The sequence below is a fragment of the Lissotriton vulgaris genome, chromosome 8, assembly GCF_964263255.1.
Source record: "Lissotriton vulgaris chromosome 8, aLisVul1.2, whole genome shotgun sequence".
Taxonomy (NCBI): Eukaryota; Metazoa; Chordata; class Amphibia; order Caudata; family Salamandridae; genus Lissotriton; species Lissotriton vulgaris.
The window spans coordinates 994107687-994129863 of record NC_141696.1 but is presented as its reverse complement, the minus strand read 5'-3'; the positions used below and the strand labels follow the sequence as shown (position 1 = coordinate 994129863).

Sequence of the window (22177 nt, the reverse complement as noted above, 5' to 3'; positions counted from 1 at the left end):
AAATAAGGAATACTACCCATTCATTCCTATGGGCCTTTAGGCCCATAGGAATGAATGGGGAGTTATTCCTTATTTGCGATTAGCAATTTGCTAATCGCAAATAAGGAATGTGTAGGAATCGCATTTTATTTTGCGATTCCTACATGAATCCCGTTTTGCGAGTCTGTAATAGCGATTCCTTATGAATCGCTATTAAAGACTCGCAAAACGGGTCTTTGATGAATCTGGCTGTAGATCTTCCCGACTGCCCCCAGAGCCTTGATTTGTTCGTGCTTTACAAATACCGGGTTTATGGTTAAAAGACTGCCTTCAAGCTATTTATCATACAATGCAGCACATAATGGTAGTGCCATAGTCAACATCTAACACAGTACCTCAGATCAGTTGTAAGTGTCTCTAACTCTGCTCCATGCTCCCCCCGTCGGACAAGGACATATCCCTCTCAGTACCACCAGTGTCAGACACACTGCCTGTGTCCCCTAAAAAGCATCCACAAAGCGCCCCAAGTCTCCAGGACTGCCTGCAATGTGTCATCAGTTCTTACCCATCGGAGATTCACCTCCTCAGACAGAACACTCCGAGACCTCCTAGACCCACTGGACCATCACAGGAACCCCCCACTCTCATCCAGGTAATGGCAACCTGCCACCGGGCCAGTATCAAGGCCAGCTGTAAGAAGCGGTAAAACATCATACTTTTCTTGGGCCTGACAATATTTCCTAACAAACAGTGCTGCTGCGTCAATTCACACCTCGAAGTCATGGGTCTGTGAAGTCTATCCACCACGGCTGACAAAATTGCCGAGATTGGAGAATGTTAAAAGTACAAGATGCACAAGCAGTAGATTTAACAATAAGTAAAATTCTAGAGCTCAAATTTACAGAATAATAAAGTTTGATTGCAGACAGTAAAAATACGCACTCCATTTTGCAGCAAAAACAGACACACGTTTATTTGTCTAAAATACAAATTTTATTCTTATAAAAGTTGTAAAACTCTCACCTTTATCTCTAACTAGGAAATAACCGAGAGGAGAAAAAATTACATACAAATGGCAAATGGAGAAAAAAAAGATTAAGATTCCAAAACATTAGAGAAAAGAGGATGGACATGTTTGAACTATATATATATATATATATATATATATATATATATATATATATATATATATATATATATATATACAGTACATTAAACACGCATGTTTAGTTCTTCTACTACTAGAGGCAAACTAAAACTAAATGAATTAAAAATGTCTAAATAACACAAACGAGGAAAGAATTGTTCTGCAATCACAAGGGTAATGTGTGTTTGAGAGTCAAGCAGCTGTCAAGTCTGGGCCATCCAGGAAAGCAGAATACCAGTAGAGAGCTGAACATACATTTGTTTCCCTTCTTGGTGGAAATGACAGGGCTGGTCCAAGGCTAAGGTAATAGAAGATATATCTTCATAGAGCACCACTAACAAGGAGTGCCCAATTTGTCTTAAAAGCATCAAATTGGTACTAATTCCAGCAGCAATTTATTATTCTTCATAGAGCAACATAAACCCTTGCAAATCTAAAGGGATCAAAGAAATACTCTGCTTACTTAAACATGGAGGGCCCAATGAACAAACTGTTTTTCAGTCATTATGACTGACCTCTCAAAATGGAGGGATAAGTAACACCTAGGTCAGGAATACGTCACACTTACAGAAAGGTGCTTTATACATTTGGCCCACGAATGTTCATGAAAAAATGGCCAGAGACATATACACACAAACTACATCATAATATCCTGAAAATTGTTATTAAGTCAACATAATCAATCACCTGATGAAAATATATGGAATGGAAGAAATTCAAGCATCATCAAAAAATTTACAATTTTTATGGATATTTATTTGAACATACAGTACAAATAAAGCACAGGGTTATAAGCTGAGCCTTCAGAACAAATAAATGCTTAATAGAAAAAAAACATAAATCACAAAAGGTGCAACTGGGATTTAATATGCCTGGAAGAATTGTTTACACGGTTTCAAGAACAGCTGCCATTTCCTTGAATTGCTTGAAAAAATTCTGAAAACAAAATTGAAAAGAAGGTCGTGAGTTATTTAACATAAAACCATAAATATTCCAAATAAATAATGCTATACCAGCAGTTGCAAACATGTCACCCTTGTGTAACAACTTTGAACATTTTCACTAAGTGAAATAGATAACTTGTAAACAAACACCAGCCAAACTGAAGGGATATTAATAGGTTACGAGCTTTGATTACTTGTTCGACAATCAGAGCTTATGTTCACGGTCCTGTCACTGCAAAACAAGGCTGAGCGCCGGATGCATCCTAGAAGGAAGCACAATGGAAGCCGTGCACTACAACTAGGGTTGGATAAAGTCTCAAACTTTCGTTCCATTAAACTCGAAACGTAAGTAAAATTTGTGAAATGTTGCAATATGCACTGGTCTGCCCTTCACACAATACTTGAACAAGTGGGCTAGCTATTCCACGTGTTCTAAAGTCTCTTGACTTAGTGGCATTATCTAGGTTTGAGGAGCAAATGTCCTTTGGCCGTGTTTCCAGTGTTCCTGGAAAACTATTTCTGTTCAAACCACATTGCCACAGGCTAAACTCTCAAAACAAATATACCAGTCAAATTCAGGAGAATGGTAGGGGAGAGCTGTGGCGCAGCGGCCTGGGCATGCTGGGGCGAAATATTAGCATGTGAGATAATGAATTTACTCTGACAAACAGCAGAGTTAGTGTAATGTTGATCACTACACAGAATAGGTTGATAAGTGTAGTTTATTAAAGGAACACAGGAGCAAGGTAGGGAACAACCTACACAGGGCTTCTTCATCAGCAACTACCATAGTTGCTAGGGAGGGGAAACTAGGATACAATAGAACATAGGAAACATTCTGAAATGAATTAAAGGGGCAACATAACACATCTTCCCCTTTACAAACAAAGAAAGAAAAAAGGAAAATAAAAAAAAACAATCAGCAAACAAAGTCTTATAGCCACGTAGGTTTAGAGCAAATGCGTTTCCGGTTTGCAAATACATCACTGCTACAAGAATGTATATTGACAGAAGTTGAGTTGGAAACATGATTGGAAGGGAAAGGATCAAATGTAGTAGAAGCACCAGAGGAAGGATCCAACACATCTATATTGGAAGCAGGGTCAACTACATCCGCATTGGGAGGATTGGGGTTGGAGAAAAGGTTCTCAGATACACTAAAACCACCATGATCCTCACAAGGAACAGAATGAGGAGTGGTAGTAGTAGTAAGTGAACAATTAGGAGAAATAACAGTCATTTGTCGAATTTTTTTTGCCTCTGTAGATTGCAATTCTTTTAAGATTCCACACTTTACCATCGCTAAGAAGGACAGCATTGCGAAGAATCTTCTTAACCATAAGGGGTTCAGAAAATTGAGAATCCCCCTTACGGACTTTCCAGGGCTTCTTCACTTTAACCCACATACCAATACTAACATCAGCAGTGCTAGAACAACATTTCTTATCAAAATTTTTCTTATACTCCAAGTGCTTATCAATGACATTAGTTCTAACTTTACTCATACATATGTCTAAACAGGATTTTTTGTGCAACCATTTGGGATTACATTTAGTTCTGGCAACACGACCTCTCATGATCTCGAAGGGTGACATTTTTACCGCATCATGAATATTGGTTCTATAGGACCAGACTGCTTTATAAGCTGAAGTTTCCCAATCCTCACCATTTTGCACAGCTATCTGTATGGCATTCTTCAGGACTCTGTTGAACCTTTCACAAAGTCCATTACCACTTGGGTTGTAAAGAGAGGTAGTCTTATGAATGATGCCAACACGCTCAAAGTAAGATTTAGTTAATTTGGAAGTGAATTGAACGCCATTATCACTAATGACCTGGTTGGGGAGGCCTTCTTCAATAAAAACCCTGTCAATAAAATTTAAAACAGATGAAGAATCAATCTTGTCCACAATAGTGATATTAGGCCATCTAGAAAATACATCAATCATAGAGATTATGAATTTGTGATCCTCTCCAATTGGTCCCATAATATCGATGGCAACAGTATGCCAAGGACCCTCTGGTACAAAAGGTTCACACATGTCGGGTTTAAGTGTGTTGAGCACTTTATCAGAATTGGAACAAGTGACACATTCTCGAACAATTCTCTCTGTAAGGACATCAATACCTGGCCACCAATACCATTGTTTAACATTTTGTTTGGTTTTTACAATGCCACAATGATCTTTGTGACATAAATCAATAATGCTATTTCTCAAAGATGAAGGAGGAATCGCTCTATCACCTCTAAAAATAGTGTCGTCACAGACGGTTAACTCATTTCTGACCTCCCAATAGGGCTTAAAATCAGATGACAAGTCTTTTTTTCCTGACCAACCTTCCCGAATGAAGGAAATAACGGAAGTTAGAATTTTATCTTTAAGATAATTGTCCTTCCACAATTGTTTTTCAATACAAAAAGGGTTACTATCAAGAATATAAGCAACATGAAGAGAATCCCACTCATTCACCTCACATTCTTGTAAGTCAGTGGGCATCCGGGAGAGAAAATCAGCAATAACATTGCTTTTACCTGGTAGATATTCAATTTTGACAATAAAATCTTGTAACCGCATGGACATTCTCGCTATCCTAGCAGTAGCATTGTAAAGGCCTTCAGTGGAAAGGAGTTTGGTGAGGGGTTTGTGGTCTGACCGCACTATACATTCCTTTCCCCATACGAAACTGCAAAAATGCTCAAGAGCCCAAACGACAGCTAAGGTTTCTTTCTCAATAACAGAGAATTTACTCTCCGGAACGGAAAGTGCTCTTGACGCAAATGCAATAATGCGTTCTTTACCTGAGTTATCAATTTGGGATAAAACACTTCCCAGGCCTTTGTTGCTAGCATCAACTGTGACCACAGAGTTTAAGTCTAAATCAAAAGGGCATAACACAGGAGCATTAATAATATCTAGCTTGATACTGTTGAACTCATTTTCACAAGAGGAAGACCAATCAAATTTTATTTTGCTTTTTAAAAGTTGTCTAATGTTGAAAACCTTACTTGAGAAATTCTTAATAAATTTAGAATAGAATTCCACCATACCCAGGAAAGATCTTACATCATCTTTACTGGTGGGAGGAGGAGCATCTTTAATGGCATCAACCAATTTAGGTTTGGTTGAAACGCCATCACCACATAAAACATGTCCAAGATAAGTGACAGACTTGACTGCAAAATGGCATTTAGAAAATTCAATAGTTAAACCTTTTTCCTCAAGAATGCTTAAAACCTCCTCTAAAATGGCATTATGTTCATCTTTGTCTTTACCGTAAACCAGAATATCATCCTGAAAGAACTTAACTTTAGGATGTTTCCCAAATAGTTGGTGCATGATGCGCTGGAAAATGGCAGCCGCAGATGCCAAACCAAATGGCATGCGTTTAAATTGGAAACACCCCATGGGAGTGATAAACGCAGTAAGCTGTCTACTCTCAGTGTCTAGGGAAATCTGGTGGTACGCTGAGGATAAATCTATTGTGGAAAAATACATAGCACCATTAACTAGAGACAACATTTCATTAATTTTAGGTAAGGGAAATTTGTCTACGACAATATTCTCGTTTAAGTGGCGGAGGTCCACGCAAAGGCGGATTTTGCCATTGGCACGCCTTGCGATAACCATTGGCGAAATCCAATTAGAGGACTCTATTGGCTCAATAATGTCTTCTTTGACAAGTTTTTCTAATTCTTTTTCAACATCACCACGAACCAGAATAGGAATATTTCTTGCTTTGAAAATTTTAGGGTCGGCATTATCTTTCAATACGATGTGATGGGAAAAACCTTGAAAATTGCCGATTTTACCGCTAAAAACTTTAGGAAATTTCTTAAGCATGGAATCTCCAATCTCAGTTCCCTCATTAATAACTAAAACAGGGTCTGGACTGTTAGGATTTAGAACGATGTCTAAATCCCATTGATCTCTCCATCCTAGGACAGAATGTCCAACTTTAGCAACATATAATTTGCACAAGGATTCTCTCCCTTTGAACTTGAATATTAAAGGTTTGTAACCAATTACATCGATCTTACCACCAGAAAATCCTTCAGCAGAGATGTCAGGAGAGTAAAGATCATTTCCTAAATAACGTACAAATTTAGAATTCCAAACATTTTCATTGATGATGGTATATGGGGAACCAGAGTCAGCATATATATCAATAGGGACCCCACCAATAAGCATACTACAAATAGGTTTCTTAAGGACATTCCTTTTGCCTGAGTCATTAAAATTAAAAATGTAAACTTTCTCAAGAGGTTTAGGTATGCAGATATCATTCATAGAACAAGGTGTAATACTCTTCACAGAATCATCATCAACATAACAATGCATAACTTTGTTACTTAAATCCTCTTCATCATCAGAAGATGAATCATAAACAATCTTAACTGTTTTACTTTTCAGTCTATTGCAAGCCCTGGAGTAATGTCCAATTAAACTGCAATTCGAACATTTCTCCTTCAATGCCGGACAAAGCTTGTAATTAGCTAAGTGCGAACTGCTTCCACAACGAAAGCATTTTAGATTATCACTCTTTTTAAATTCAGTAGGTTTGTTTTTATATTGAATCCTTTGTTTATAGTTGGATTTGCCTTGAACTTTTGAAACAGTTTGATCACAAGTAGTTTTAGATTCAGAAATAGCCTTTTCCTCATTTTTAATCGCTTTTGCGCTGCGACCCGAAAGTTCTGCCTTTCTAACAATAGCTAAAATATCTTTGAGGTCTGAATCTCCGTTTATCCAAAGTCTGTCCTGAATGGAAGGATCAGAAGCATGCATAACTACTTGGTCTCTAATAAATTGCTCTTGGAGATGGTCGAATTTACAATCTTCAGCTATTTTTTTAAGTTCGGCAATATAAACATCGATGTTTTCTCCAGGTCTTTGCTTTCTGTGAAAAAACTTATAACGAGTAATACCTATGCAAACCTTAGGAGAAAAATGACTGTCAAAGTCTTTTAGAATATCATCAAAAACATTAGAATCACCACTTCCACCATTTTTAGGCATTTCTTCATAAACTTTAAGGCCACCAGCGCCTAATGAGTGTAAAAATAATTTTTTCTTTCTTTCCGGTTTCATTTTGCCATCTTCATCAATTGTGTCAATAAAGTTCATGAAATAAGCTTTCCACTGGAGCCATTTCATACATGGTTCCAAACCGGAAGGCCAAAAAGGTTGTGGCGATTGAATTGTAAAATTCTGTGAAGTCATTTTGAATAGTAACAGAAATCAGAAATAAATAAAATCTTACTTGAAGATTCTGGCTGGTGTAGCAGAAGAAGAATCTCTGGTGTAGAAGAATCTCTTAACAGAACGCTTCAAAATAATCAGAAGGAAAATTAATAAAATAAGATTAAAATTCTCTTTAACAGCAATTATGATAAAAACGAATGAATAATTTCGTTTTCAATAAATGCGCGCAATGTGTAGAAAAACGCTATTAAAAAGCGTTACGAAACGGAGCTTTGTTAATGAAGAGCGTTGTCAGCGTTGTCAACGTTGTCATGGGGATGATGAAGCGGAGATGATCCCTTGCGTGCAGCGTCAATGCGTGGAGGAGACGCTGTGTTTGATGACGTCACAGGAGGCAGGAAGAAAGAATCGGGTGAACGAGGAATGTAGAACGAGGCAGTCCAGAACGCGCTCCACTGAATTATCACGCGCTGAAGGTAACGGTCGCGTCTGTATTTTTTAAACGATGCATGCACAGGGGAAGTTGCTTAAGCCTCCGAAAATTAACAAAGTCTAAATGTACACAAAGCATAAGCGGGAAGGATTCAAAACGCTTAATGAAAAGGATTACTCACGAAGCTTTTGAAGGTTAAATTCCGAGAGCGTTTGTCAATGCCTTCAGACGCTTCACTTACGATGTGCTCATTAAAGTCCCCTTTTAAACGACGAAGAAGAAAATTCGAGTGAATGAAGCTAGAAGCTTAGTCTTGATACGAATTTCCATCAAAATATCGTCGAAAAAGTTCTCTTGAAGTTTCCTTTTCAAATGGAAAGTTGTAGAAGAGAAAAATAAATTGTAGAATGGGTTCTTGAAATTCCTGGTGTTCCTTGAAGCCAAGTCGCCAAAATTGTAATGTTGATCACTACACAGAATAGGTTGATAAGTGTGGTTTATTAAAGGAACACAGGAGCAAGGTAGGGAACAACCTACACAGGACTTCTTCATCAGCAACTACCATAGTTGCTAGGGAGGGGAAACTAGGATACAATAGAACATAGGAAACATTCTGAAATGAATTAAAGGGGCAACATAACAGTTAGTTAGCTACGGTTTACAAATAAAACTGGCCATGTAACTTTTTGAGGGAACAAATGAAATCCAGGAAAGCTTTACCTTGGTATCAAATAATCAGAAGCGGATGGTTACAGTTCAACCTGAAAGTGTGCGAGCGACAGTTTTCTTCCCGAACTGTTTTGATCTCGCCTAAAGATGTTTTATCAGTCTCACCAGCATTACAAAATAAAAATATATTAAATAAAAAATACATACATAGGCTTTAGTTGAGCTCTTTTTATTCACTGGTCTGTTCAACTTTTATTCACGTTTTACTTCCGGTCACCACAGCACAGGGCAATAGGTCATCCCACTTCAGCCACTGACTCCTGGTGAGTGATGTCATTTTGCCAGATCTATATGCACACCTGACTAGAAAAAAAAACTCTTCAATGCAATGGCTGTTTCCAATACTTTATTTTGGCTGTGTTTTCTTTCACTTCTTTATCCTTTTTTGTGTCATTATTGTGTGTTTAAACTATGGGCGCAATTCACAAACTGCATTTTGTAGTATGTAAAGTACCGCAGCAGTATTACCTACTTAGTATAAAAAAGTATTTGCTCACCTTAAGGATTCACAGGACTTAGCAGGGGTTTGTGGCCTTCTAGGAAGAAGGTGTGACACAAATGTAAAGACAAGTGGCACACCTTGGCACTGCCATCTGAGTCACTCGTGAGGTGGGATAGGGCCTGGAAATGACTGGGATGTGAACTGAGAGTTGGCTTTCTCGGACTGTGTAGCACTGCTGTGCGTGAAAATCAAAACATAAGGCTGTACTCCAGGACTCCCAACTGAGGCTACTGGCTGGAAGAGGTAGGCATATATCCTGCCTAGTAGGAATGGTGCAGAAGAGGGACAATCTCCTGCAGATACATGGCAAACTGCTGAATTTGAAAAACAAAGTGTGGTGAAGGTTTGCCAGCGCCACAAATGACATAGAGCCCTGGGTGGGAAGGCAATTTAAAGGGCTTACACAGTAATATCCGGAAATCTAGCAGACACAATGTAGAACATATGCGAAAGGGTGATTATGTAGGCACCAAAATTCCACAAATGTTGGATAAAATATTCATATAAAGGGTCACAGAGCCAGAGGAAACATGGCAATAATCGAAGGTGTGAATGATCAGCAGTCATATGATGTGCAATTTGCAGAGGCGGCTCCTCCGCTAAGGCGTACGAGCGCTGCACCACTGCTCTCAGAGCAGTTAAAAAATAAATTGATAACGCAATGTTATCATCTTAGTTTTCTGTACTGGCTTAGGTGCAGGGCGGGGTGGGACTGAGCAGTCCAGAGCAGGGGGAGTAGTGCTGGGCACTCTCTAAGTGCGAATGATGGTTTGGTTGGCCGTCTTGGGCTAGCCAAACCATCATGGGGATTTAGCATTTCTCCACCGGCTGTATTGCACAGCCTGGGTGAAGAACATTAGAGTCTCCCACTCCCTGACAGAGCGCCGAACCTCGTAAGAGGGAGGACGGAGGAGCGGTGGCAGCAGTACCCAAGTAAGTACAATTTTTGTTCATTCCGCTCCCCCACCACCCCTGTTTTGTAGCAGCCACCACTGGTAATAAGGATGACCCAAGCACCACTTAGTAGTTAAATAGGTGCATAGCTTCAGTAGAAATTACATCAGTTCAAAGAGAAACAATGAGTAACTAGTCTGCAATGCACCCAGAGAGCCACACAAGGCTGGATAAGTTCTATAAAAAATTCAAGTCAGTCACAGCAGCTGGCGATGACGGCATCAAAAGTCACATGATTTTGTAGCCATTCCGTATTAAAAACAAAGAAGGTGGCCACAAAGGAGGCATGGGCTAGTATCGGCACTCCTATACTGCCCAAAAGGAATGATCTGTTTTTTTTTTTTTTTTTTTTTGTAAACTGTATTTTTATTGCAGATATATAGTAAACATACAGTCAGTTATTTCGAGTGTCTCATCAATTAGCAATGACCTACACCAGTTGTAAAACAAGTTTTACACAGCCGTGTAACCCGCATCCCGGAGGTCGGGCGGCAATAGCTAGTAAAAACCGGACCAGGAAATCGTACAAGGAAACAGTGACATCTGCTCGACAGAACGATCTGGTATCTGCTTTTCCGTTTCTCCCCCACCCCTGACCCCAACAAAGAACTGGCCCTACTGCCCAAATGAATTTCTTTTTAACCAAACAGATCATTATTGAGTCTGTGTAGCACCTCACAGTCACGCTTCATACGTTCCTCCATCGCGCTGATGCTCAATAATGCAGCGTCTCAACATCCCCAACCAAAAAAGCCCTATCCATCTCTCCCACCACCCCCCCTACCCCCACCCCCCCTTGTCAGTGTGCCCTCTACTGTCTCTCTCGTGACATACTATAGACCTCCATAAGAAAGCGGGCGACTCCTCCTGAGCTTCTCCAAGTTCGGCCCCCCAGCCAAGCGGGAGTCCAGGCGCTGCCCCAATCCGCGCACGTTACCCCTTCCATCCTCCATCTCGTTCGGCCCATGCCGTCAATCTCGCCTGCTGCAGGTTACGCGGTCTAGCATGCCACATCCTCAACCAATGTCCCCGCTCTCTCCCCCTCTGTCGCCCCCTCCTGGCTCGCCGGCACGTCAACCTCATCATCCCCATCAGCTTCTGACAGTGCCTGTAGGTCCACCACTAGCGCGCTCCATGCCCTGGCCGCATCTAGCGCTTTATCATTAGCGGCGCGTCTGGCTAATTGTAATCTAAGTGTCCCTTCACTAGTCGCCCATTGCTGGAAACACTCCCGCCACCTCAGGAAGCTGGGTCCCCCCCTAGATTTCCAGTGCAGTGTGAGCTCCCTTTTGGCCAGGATTAACCCCAGGTCGAAGAACTTACTGGTAATTTTCGTGGCTGGAGTATGTGGAAACCAGAGTAAGAGGCAGGCCCCCATGTCCGTATCGATCTGTCGTTCCGTAACCTCATTCAAGCAAAACATAACATCAGCCCAGTATGTGCCAAGCCCCGCGCATGCCCAGAACATATGCCCAAAATCAGCACCCTCCGTATTGCAGGGAGGACATACCGAGTGCGCGCCTCCAAAGACCCGTTGGATCTTGGCCGGCGTCCAATACGCCCTATGTAGGGTGAAGTATTGGACCAGTTGGAACCTAACATTGCGCGTGCCCTTCCAGGCCCTACGTACAAGCTGGGGCCAGGTCGTCTCCGGTATCGGCCGACCGATGTCACCCTCCCAGCGCTCCCGCAACCTATCCAGGGGGGGCGGCCCATCCAGCGCCAATCTCCGGTATAGGCAGGTGATAGCCTTATGAGCGCCATCTGCCATCACAACGTACTGGCAGCCCAACGACGTGGGAGGTTCTACCAGCCCCAACCTCCAGCGTTTCTGAATCCCAGTCACTAGAGCCGCATGGAGCAAAAAGTCACCCCTCGGCAGATCGAAGGCCTCCTGTAGGTCGTGGAACGACAGCAGGGCACCGTCCCCATACAAGTCCCCTATCATGTGGACCCCGAGATCCTCCCAGGTGGCCAGCGCCGACCAGTCCCCACCATGCGGGAGGGCAGTACACATGCCCAGGGGGATCTCCGGCGCATAAGGAGTGTGACATCCCGCCCGTTTTTGGCTACGAAGCCAGCACTGGCGAAGGGTGCGCTCCTCCAAAGTCAGCTGATCCAACCGAAGCCCCTGCTGGAGCACGATGAAGGACAGGACGTGTCGTTGTATAATCCGACCCTGCGGGCCGTCCGGGCCTCTAAACTCCCGCGCCACAGCCATCGTGAGCCACTGTAGCTGCGCCGCCAGGTAATACCACTCAAAATCCGGTACCGCCAGGCCGCCCTCCTCCCGGGACCTAAGCAAGGTGTTCAAAGCTACACGTCTCCTGCCAGAGCCCCATATAAACCCTATCACCATCGACCGCAGCATCCGAAAAAAAGAGAGCGGGATCCACACCGGCAGCGTGCGGAAAAAATAAAGCAGGCGTGGTAGGGCCACCATCTTCAGCAGCGCTATCCGACCGGCCACAGACAATGGGAGAGTGCGCCAAAATCCCATGCTGCCTCTAATACCCCTCAGGGCTCTGCCCACATTCCCTTCATATAGGTGCGAGTGGGTATGATAAATGTAGACTCCGAGGTATGGCAGGCACTCCGATTCCCAGCGCAAACCCCCGAGCTCCGCAGGCTGGATGCAACGGGGAGTCAAGGGGAATAGACAGGTCTTAAGCCAGTTAACCTGCAGCCCCGACAATTCGCCAAACTCACGGAGCAAGGCCCGCGCACCCCGCACCGAAGCCTCCACATCAGCCAAGTACATCAGGAGATCGTCGGCATACAAGGAAATATAATGCGACACCCCGCGCAGGGACACCCCCTCATAATGCCGTCCCTGTCGAGCCTGTGCTGCCAAAGGTTCAATCGCCAAAGCGAAGAGGAGCGGGGACAAAGAGCAACCCTGTCGGGTGCCTCGTTCCACCGGGCATGCCGTAGATATTGAGCGGCCCGTGCGGACCCTAGCAGTGGCAGACTCGTACAGCAGCCGCGTCCAGCGGACGAAACCGTCCCCTAACCCGAACCGACGAAGCACGCAGAACAGATATGGCCACTCCACACTATCGAATGCCTTTTCGATGTCTACCGAGAGCACGGCCGCGCCCTGGGGGCCCTCCCCCTCAACTTCCATGACCCGTATCAGGCGCCGTATACACGTCGAGGTGTTCCGCGTGGGGATGAAGCCCGACTGGTCCGGGTGTACCAGAGAGCACATATGGACAGATAATCGGGTGGCCAGGATCCTGCTCAACACCTTATAGTCCACAGTGAGCATCGAGAGCGGGCGATATGCCGTTCTAGCCGTAGGAAGCCCGCCTTTCTTCAATAACGGCACTATAATCGCCTCCCTCGTCGACACTGGTAACCTGCCCCGATCCCACGCCTCCCCATACACCTGATGTAGTTGAGGCGCTAGGAGGTCAATATATGCGGCGTAAAACTCCACCGGGAGTCCGTCACCCCCTGGCGTTTTCTTTCTGGCCATGTGCTTAACCGCCGTTCTGATCTCCTCCAGGGTGATAGCCGCACCCAGCGCGGTTCCCTGCTCCGAGTTTAGCCGTGGTAACTGCGCCACATCGAGGAAGGCATCCAATCCAGCCGGTAACGCCGACAACCTGCTCCGATAGAGTTCCGAGTAATAAGCTAGGAACTGGTCATTGATTTCCTGTTGCGAATAAACCAAGTCCCCGGCCGGTGTGGTCAGCGATAGTATTGGCGTACCCCTAGATTGAGGGTTGGCCAGCCACGCCAACAGCGAACCGACCCGGTCCCTCTCTGCGTGTGCTCGGACCATGTACTCCCGGTAATCATGGCAGCGGAGCCTCTCCACTTGGACGGCAACTCGCTCCCTAGCAGCCAGCACTTCCTCCTTATTGCCCCCCTCCACGTGGCTATCCTTCTCCACCTGCCGCAGTGAGGTCTCCTCCCGCGCTACATCAGCCAACAGTGACCTACGTACCCCCGCCGAGGACGAGAGGCATGCGCCCCGCACCACCACCTTAAAGGCGTCCCACTCGATCGCTCTAGTGGTCGCGGTACCCGTGTTCTCTTGAAAGTAACGCTCAATGCACTCTTGCACCTCTGCGTGAAATATCGGATCTTCCAGTGCCAGCGGGTTCAGCCGCCACGTGGGGATTGGTTGCCGCTGTCTGGACCAGAGGACCGTAAGTAAGCAAGGGTTGTGGTCCGAGATGGTCCTCGCCAGGTATTCACTGCTGCGTGTGAGTTCCTGGGCCCCAGCCGTACAAAGAAAAGCGTCAAGGCGCACGTGTAGATCATGTGGCGTGGAGTAGAACGAATAATCCCTATCGACGGGGTGATGCGTCCGCCAGGCGTCTAAAAGCCCCCACTGCTCTTGCCAGTTCCTCTGAGCCTTGGCCACCCTGCGCACCACCGATTGAGCCAGCGGAGGGTGGGAACGATCTATCTCCACATCCACCACTGAGTTAAAGTCCCCCCCCATGTACACCGTGCCCACCAGCATAGACGCCAACCTCCTCGACAGCGTAGAGAAGAACGCGGCCTGGTCAAAGTTTGGAACATAAACACTGCAGAGCGTAACATCCCGGCCATCCAGTCGCCCTAGTACTGCCACAAACCTCCCATCTGAATCCACCCTCGTCGTCATGGGCTGAAAGGGGACACCTGCTCGCACCCAAATCAACACCCCCCTAGCATGAGCAGAATAGGTAGTATAGAAGAGTTGCCCCCTCCATCGCCGCTGCAGCGCTTGCCCCTCTGCCAGTGTTAAGTGCGTTTCCTGCAGAAAAGCTACCTGAACCCCCCTGCGCACTAGGTATGCATGCACCTTGTATCTCTTCCTCATGGAGTTGAGCCCCCGCACATTCCAGGTAACACATTTCAGTTCCAATCTAGCCGCCATCAATAGGTCTATAGCGGAGTCCAGTCCCTGACAGCCCTGTCGGCACACTGACAATCCCCTGCAACCTGCAACAGCCCCAACCAACCCCCAACCCACCCACCCCCAGAACAGGCGCCAAACAATTGTTACCCATCCAAACCTTACCCCCCCTAACGAGGGAAACTCTGGGAACTACCAGAGACTCACAAGTTATGTGAGATCGAGGAGGTGACTCCACACCAGCCGGCCGGATAGCCAGAGACCCACCACACCGGGAGAAGCCGATCCCGACTAAGAATAGACCTCCCCCCTCCCCCCCAGCAGCACCACCGACCCGTTGAATGTACCAGGGTCACCTCGCGCTCCAGCAACACCCCAGTAGGACAGGTGACAGCGGCCTTCCTAGCGCCCCAGGCAGCAAGACCCCATCAACCCCGGTAATGTCTCCCCCCTCAGGCTGAGCCCACCTCCTTACTGTCCTTCACTCAGCCTCCTGGAGATCATTCGTCCATCAGTCCATCGGCAGTCTGCGGAGTGACCTGAGGCAACTCCTCAGGGTCCTTCTCCGAGCCCCCATCCGAACCTCCACGCTCCGCTTCATCAGAGCCCAACCGGGAGCCCGAGTCCACCGCCGGGGCCTCCGTCACCACTCCAGAGATGATCGACACCGCCTGAAGGGCGGCCTGCCTCTCCAGTTCAGTCTGCGACGCCGATGGGGACCGCCTGTTCTGCTCTCGCCTCCGGTTGCGCTTGCTCCTACGCGGTTTCGGCCGGTCCTCCGCAGCCTCCGCCCAGGTACCCGTGCCATCCTTGCCCGCTCTGTACCGTTCCAACCACTGCCAAGCGTCGTCCGGTGTGTCGCAGAACGTCGCCACTCCATCTACCAGCACCTTCAAGCGCGCAGGGAACAGCAAAGAGTACTGCACCCCCTCGTCACGGAGAGCCCTCTTAACAGCGACGAAGGAGAAGCGGCAGCGTTGGACCTCCTGGGAATAATCGGGAAATAGAGACACGGATGCGTTGTCCACCTTGTACGGGCCATCCGACCTGGCGTGCCGCAGGATAATGTCCCGGTCCCTGAAATGTAGCAGCCGGGCTATCACTGGTCGGGGGGGGGCGGCCCGGGGCCGGGGGTCGAGCCGGAACCCTATGAGCTCTTTCCAGTGTATAGAAGTGCGTCAGGCCCTCAGGGACCACCACATCTCGCAGCCAGTTCTCCAGATATGAGACCATGTCGCCCCCTTCGACATTTTCGGGTAGACCCACCACGCGAATGTTATTGCGCCTGTTGCGCCCTTCTGCGTCAGCCGCTCTCTTCTCCAGTTGCCGCACCCTGCGCGTTAGATCCTCCAATGTGGCGTCCGATGTTCTCTGGGCCGGTTCCAGCGTCTCTAGCACCAGCTCCGCTGCCTTGACTCGATCAGCGAGCTTGTCGTGGTCCGCCTTCAGGAGGCCAAGGCCTGTGGAGACCTGAGCGATGTCCTGTCGTAGCGCCTCTCTTGTGTCCCCTATGGCCTTGAGGATCTGGTCCATCTGTTGCTGTTGCAGCCCTGTAGCCTGGCCATCCGTCAGCCGTTGGTCATGGGCCTCAAGAGAATCTTCAGACTGGTCCGGTGGTGCCGTGCCCGCTCCCTTCCGTGGTTTTCCCATGTCGCACCACCGGTTCTCGCACTTATGCCAATCGCCAAGAGTCTGTCACGAGGTGTGCTCCGGTTGGCAATATGGGCCGCCGCCCCTCAGGTCGGTCTGAGCAAAGAGCCGGAACTGCGTCCACAAGATCGCTCCGGGTGGCGCCGTCCGGCCTCAGGTACCCGGTGCTCCAATGGGGGCTCCCACTCGCTAGGCCCTACGTCCATCAATGAGGCCCACCAGTGACGCTAGGCCACCCCGGCCCCTCTGTGAGAACCAGGATACCCAGATGGCAGATCTAGGGGGAGCGCCAACGCGCCCTCAGGTCCTCACCCGTGCACAGGAGGGCCGCGCCGGGGGGCCAGAAGTCCTCCCAAGTCCAGGGACCTGTGGCGTAGACACCAAGACGTCACCAACCGTGTCTGCACTGGGCCAAGAGCAGGGCCCCTCTCCGTCCGATCCTGGGCAAACCGCAAATCCAATGGCCTCTAGTCTTCCAGCATGGCTATTGAGGCCCCAGCAGGCCAGGCGCCACTCCCCTCTCACAGCTCCGAGGTGTCTCTGCTCCCCAGTCGGGGTCCGTGGTTCCGGTGCACCAAACAAGGCAGACCGGCGCTCCCGAGTAGCTGCCCCGCCGGGTCCGCCGTATGATGGACCCCCTGCCGGGACCACTCCACTCCGCCGCCCGGAGGCGATGACGCCACAGCCCCCTCTCGTCGGGACCTCCGGTCGTTACCGCTGGTCAGACGGGACCACCAGTACACGGGCCCCAGCGCCAGGCGCCCGCGTCTATCCCCGCCAATGGGCCGTGTCCCGGTCTGCTCCGATCCCTGGCCCTTCACATAGGCCGGGTCCCCAGTCGACCCCTCAGCAATCGAGGTCGGGGATCAGTGGGCCGCAGCGGGCCCTCTGCAAAATGGCCAACCGCCGCAGTCCGGGCTCCGTTTCAGTGGCCGCCTGCAGACAGCCGCGGGTCCCCTCTCTTGTTCGGCCAATGCCGAGGTGCTCCACGTCGGTCAGGAACCACGCCGGGTCAGTGGCGCCGCCGGGGAGGCTCTGGGTCAGGATAAATACCGAGATCAGCCCGGAGCTCGGGGCTCAGGCGACCATGCTCGGCGGAGTCAAAGCCACGCCCCCCAAGGAATGATCTGTTTGCAAGGAGATACACAATATAGGGCAAGATCCACATATTTTATTAATTAATGCATACTGTGATGTCAACAGAGCAGAACTAATGGAACAATTTCAAGTTTTAAGAAAAGGCAACAAATTCTGGAAGAAAAAGTAAAGATGATCAAGGAAATGTTGCGAGATGTAAATGCCTTGGAAACGCATTTTTGAGTTTGGCTTTCAGTGCTACGAAGGACAGAAAAGAATCAATTTACCAAGACTGAGGATGTTGATAATGATGATCTAAAGAACAGACCCCTATAAAAAAAACATGGACGAATAGAAGTTAGTGCAAAAGGAGCATTCAGCATAAAAGGTGGCACAGAGGATGGTCCAGACAGAACACAAAAAAGGGAAAAACGCTAATGGGATCGTCAATCTGGGGAGTAACAGAGGAGCAGGTGGAGAAGGAAGGGGAAGCGGGCAGCGGGAAACAAAGGAGCTGGACGTTGGAAGGAGGAATAAAAATAAAAAGAATGGTGGGCAAGCAATAAATAAGCTTGGGGTTGGGGCAGTGCCGGATTAAACCCTGTGGAGGTCCCTAGGCAGTCGAAATTCAGGGCCCTCCTCGCAAATTATTTCCTAATACCCAATGTACCGAATTATTTTTCAAACTGACATCTGCCAGAAAATGAGCTTTTAATAGACAAACTGTTATGTGAATCTGATGTCTCTGGATTATGTACTTTAAGTTATTAATGGGTGCATTACATTAATACAGTATTTTCTATACAGAATCTTTAATGTAAAGTTTTCGTTTCTTTGAGTTGATTAATTTTTTTCTATCTTTTGGAATCAATATTTAAGAAAGCTTGATTGTAATTGTCTTTCAAACTCAAATCAATAATTTTTTGATCTGTTGCCGCCGGGCCCCTAAAAGGAGTGGTCCCCATAGGCCGGCGCCTACTTTGCCTATATGGCAATCCGGGACTGGGTTGGGGGAGGATGGAGTAATACAGAGTGCTCGGGCAGTCTTTGAGAGTTGAAGCTTTATACAACGGAGAAAGAAAGAAAACACATACACTTCATGGTGTGCTGAAACACATTCAACAGTGTAGGTCCCTGAATGAGTGTAGTGGGAGGATACAAGTTATCTATTCAAAAGCTATGCTCCAGGAGAGCGACAAACACAAGAGCAAAGAGAGCCATCAAATAGCAAGCAAATGAGAGTGGCAAGGTAGCCAATGGATCGTAATCAATAGGATGGCTTGAAGTGGCTGTCAGTTTTGTTTTTTGATCCAGAGATAGCATTTAACAGGCTATTTGAAGGTGAGACCTAAACATGAAAGCGCAAAACGATTTTTGTTTTTTTTTGAAAACCTTTATTCAAACAGTGAGGAGATACATGCGCAGGCCCACAACCACCATGGCCGGCCGCAAAGGCAGTAAATAGGAACAGGAGAAACGTAGGCCAAACAACAATCCGGACATTTCAAGTTATTCTAGACGTGGCTGTGGGGTTCGCAACACAGGATAGGAGGTTTTCATTTTTAAATTTCAGGAGAAGAGTAGGGGCTGCAACAACAAGGACATCACACCTTACATGAAAATACGCAAAAGAGACAAGAGGGACGTACCCCATTTACAGTCGGAGATAGGCTATGGACACAGCAACTATGAATCTAGCAGCCGCGACGGTAGAACTGGGCAGTAAGCAATAATACAGAAAGCAACATTACTAAGTATCATCCGAGAAAGCCCACCCCCCAAGAGCAGAGAAACGGAGGCTTGTTGAGATGCCAGAAAAAGAAAAAAGGTGCAAGACCAAGAGACAGCCAACCCTACGAAAGAGGAAGAGCCCTCCCAAAGCCGGAAAAGAGTGATAGGGGCCATAGAACAAAACAAACTAAAATAACAAACCCCCCCCCACACCCGCCACCCTGCACCCCTGTAATGGCTACGGCCTAACCCACTAACAGCGTGCCTGTCGCCCCGGAACTGCCCCACAGAAGGGAAAAAGTAAAAGAAGTGGAGGAGGAGAGAAACAAACACACTCCCGGACACCCGGTACTCCCCGCCGGCAGCAACCTCCCCAAAGCACAATCATCGTCAATCAGGCAAACATTCGGCAATATACGGGGAGGACAGTCACCAGTAAGAAACCCCCCCACCCCACCCCAAGCCCGGTGAGATATTCGGTGCAATCCCGGCAAAAAATGAACTGAGCAATCCCAGGAAAGTAGAAGTCAACCCAGCAAGTATCACGGGGAGACCTATCGCCAAAGTCACAGCAAATGCGATCAGGGAGAGCGTCTCAGGTGGTCCAAAGCAGTGGCAAGGAGCAAGAACAACTCAAAGCCGGATTCAGCCCTGACCAGTGCGAATCCTTCCCGAAGCACGCGCCAACCAAGCCGTAGCCGACCAGAGGCAAACAAAGCGTCCACGGCAGTCCGAGGCATTGAAGATGGAACAAAGTCCGGACACAAAATGGCGGCCTCCGTTATGCAGACGGGCCAGGACAAAGAAGAATGGCAATCCCCTTCGACAGGACCCTGAGATTCGGCATTGACGATCGGAACCTCCAGCGACGATACTCCATCGGATAGGAGACGTGAAGGACCAGGCACTGTAACGGGTGAAGGAGAAGTGAGGCCGACTCCCAAATGAGCGAAGTCGGGCTGCCACTCGGGCACCTTAAGATGGCGGACCAAATCGCTCGACGGGACCACAAAATGCTGTTCAGGTGTCGCTGCATCGGTGGCCGGTCGCAAGCAAACATCGTCCAGCTTTGCCGCCAGGGAGACATATGTGACGGTGAATTGTGAGCGGAGCGCCCCAATCGCTGCCATTACGGAACTTAATGAATGTGCGCTATCCGTCCCCTCCATCCCGAGACCCAGAGGACGGAGGGGGACACAATCTTCAGCCCACATCGCCGGGCTTCGGGCACACATTCAGGCGATCTCAATAACAGGGGCCCCTCGTACTGGCTCGCTCAACACAGTCACCGGCCGTGGGTGCAGCCCGTCAGCCCCCGGACCGGGAAACGAGGGTCAGGCACATAGCTCCCAGCCACGGGTCAGGAGGATCACAGCACGCCACGATGTCTCTTCTCCGGCACTCTCCATCAACGAGGTCAGAAGTCGAAAGTGCAAAGAATTATTCTAATCCGGAAGACCGGCCACAATCTTGGTCCCACAGCCGATGTTGATCAGTTCCCACTCGGACAGTTAAGGAATCGAGGTCCCGGCGGCAGCCCTGGAGTACGCCGAAGATAGGACACGACATAACTCCGTCGCTGAATATGGTAGGAAGTCCGGGACGGCACCGTTGGCATCAGGTAACCTTCATACATCCAGGCATAGGGCGTGAGTAGGGGATAGACAACAGGATAGACGGGCCGCCGGCGGAGGTCGACGGAGCCGGGAGCTTATGCGGCCATCTTGATTCGCAGCGTCGCAAAACGACATTTTAATTCAAAGTGCGAGTTTATAGGGAGAACAAAGCACTTGCTTCAGTCATCAGCAACTCATTTCCGGGTAGTGATAGGGAGAACAAGGGACAGTTTATCTTCCACTGCCGAGCCAAACAAAGTACAATTAAATGCACATTGTTTGAAAATTCAGTCTGTTTCTTGCCTAAGGTCTAAACACAATACAGTTCTGCTGCTCATGATAGATTATCACAGCTGCACAAATGTTATTTTAGGAAGGCTTCACAGTAGTTGGGCAAATGTACTTTTTGTTTTGCTTATTGGCATGAGGTGTCATTATTATGAAAAAATCAGCTCATGTTATAGAGACTGAGACGCCTCTCTAGTTAGAAGTTAACATTTTTTAATATGTTGACCAGTTTGAGAATTGTATTTGGCCGTTAATGGCTTTTTTTATGAATGTTAATAATGCATACTTATCTATTGTTTTACATCACAACACAAAAAAGCACTGTTGGCAAAGTCCAAAAGTACCCGCAGTCAAACAGCCCTGGCAGAAATGTTCAAACCAGCCCGCTCCTTTCTTCTCCTTGCACAATCACTCTTTTCCCATTCATCCATTCTCTGCTCTCCTTCCTTTCTTTTTTGCCTCCCTCTCTGATCGCTTTCTCTCCCCGTTCCCCCTCCCTCTCTCGCTTTCTTTTTCTCCTGAAGATTGCATGTGCCTCCTACAGTCAATTTTGGGGAGATGGGTGTTGTGTGAGTTTGCAATGAAGGAACGCTTGTGGCTTCTGATGGACTCCATTGAAATGTGACCTAAGCATTAGTGCAGAGGTCTTCAAACTTTTGTAGGTTGAGCCCCTGAGCTGAATTTTCTTAAGATGTTGAACCCCCTCACCTGACAGAAATTTCTAGAATCTGGTACACTACTTAATCAACCACCACGCGCATGTCACGGCCCATATCCGGCAAATAATGTTCAACACAATAAGAGTGTTCTATTTTTCTGGGCTTCATGGATCTGTCCACGGCCTTTGACCTTGTTAATAGGTCAAAGCTGTGGAGAATGCTCCTGGAGCTGGGCCTGGATCGGCCTCTTGTATATTTCCTGGCCGAGCTGCATAAAGACTTAAATGCCTCAATTAGGATGACAAATGAGGGGAAATGTACGTCAAGATTTAAGTCCGGTAGAGGGGTGCGTCAGGGATGCATTTTGGCCCCAATGTTGTTTACGCTGTATATCAATTCGCTGGAG

General features: G+C 47.5%; 1 protein-coding gene across 1 annotated transcript in view; it reads right to left on the bottom strand.

The window, feature by feature from the left end:
* Positions 1-949: 949 nt before the first annotated feature.
* Positions 950-22177, bottom strand: part of COMMD6 (COMM domain containing 6) — a 173842-nt gene continuing 152614 nt past the window's right edge. Inside the window, exons 7-8 of the mRNA XM_086934886.1 lie at positions 1186-2062; positions 950-1119 (exon numbers count right to left, since the gene is read on the bottom strand). Coding sequence (XP_086791012.1) covers positions 2012-2062 — 51 coding nt within the window. The 3' untranslated portion in view covers positions 950-1119; positions 1186-2011. The remainder of the gene's footprint in view (positions 1120-1185; positions 2063-22177) is intronic.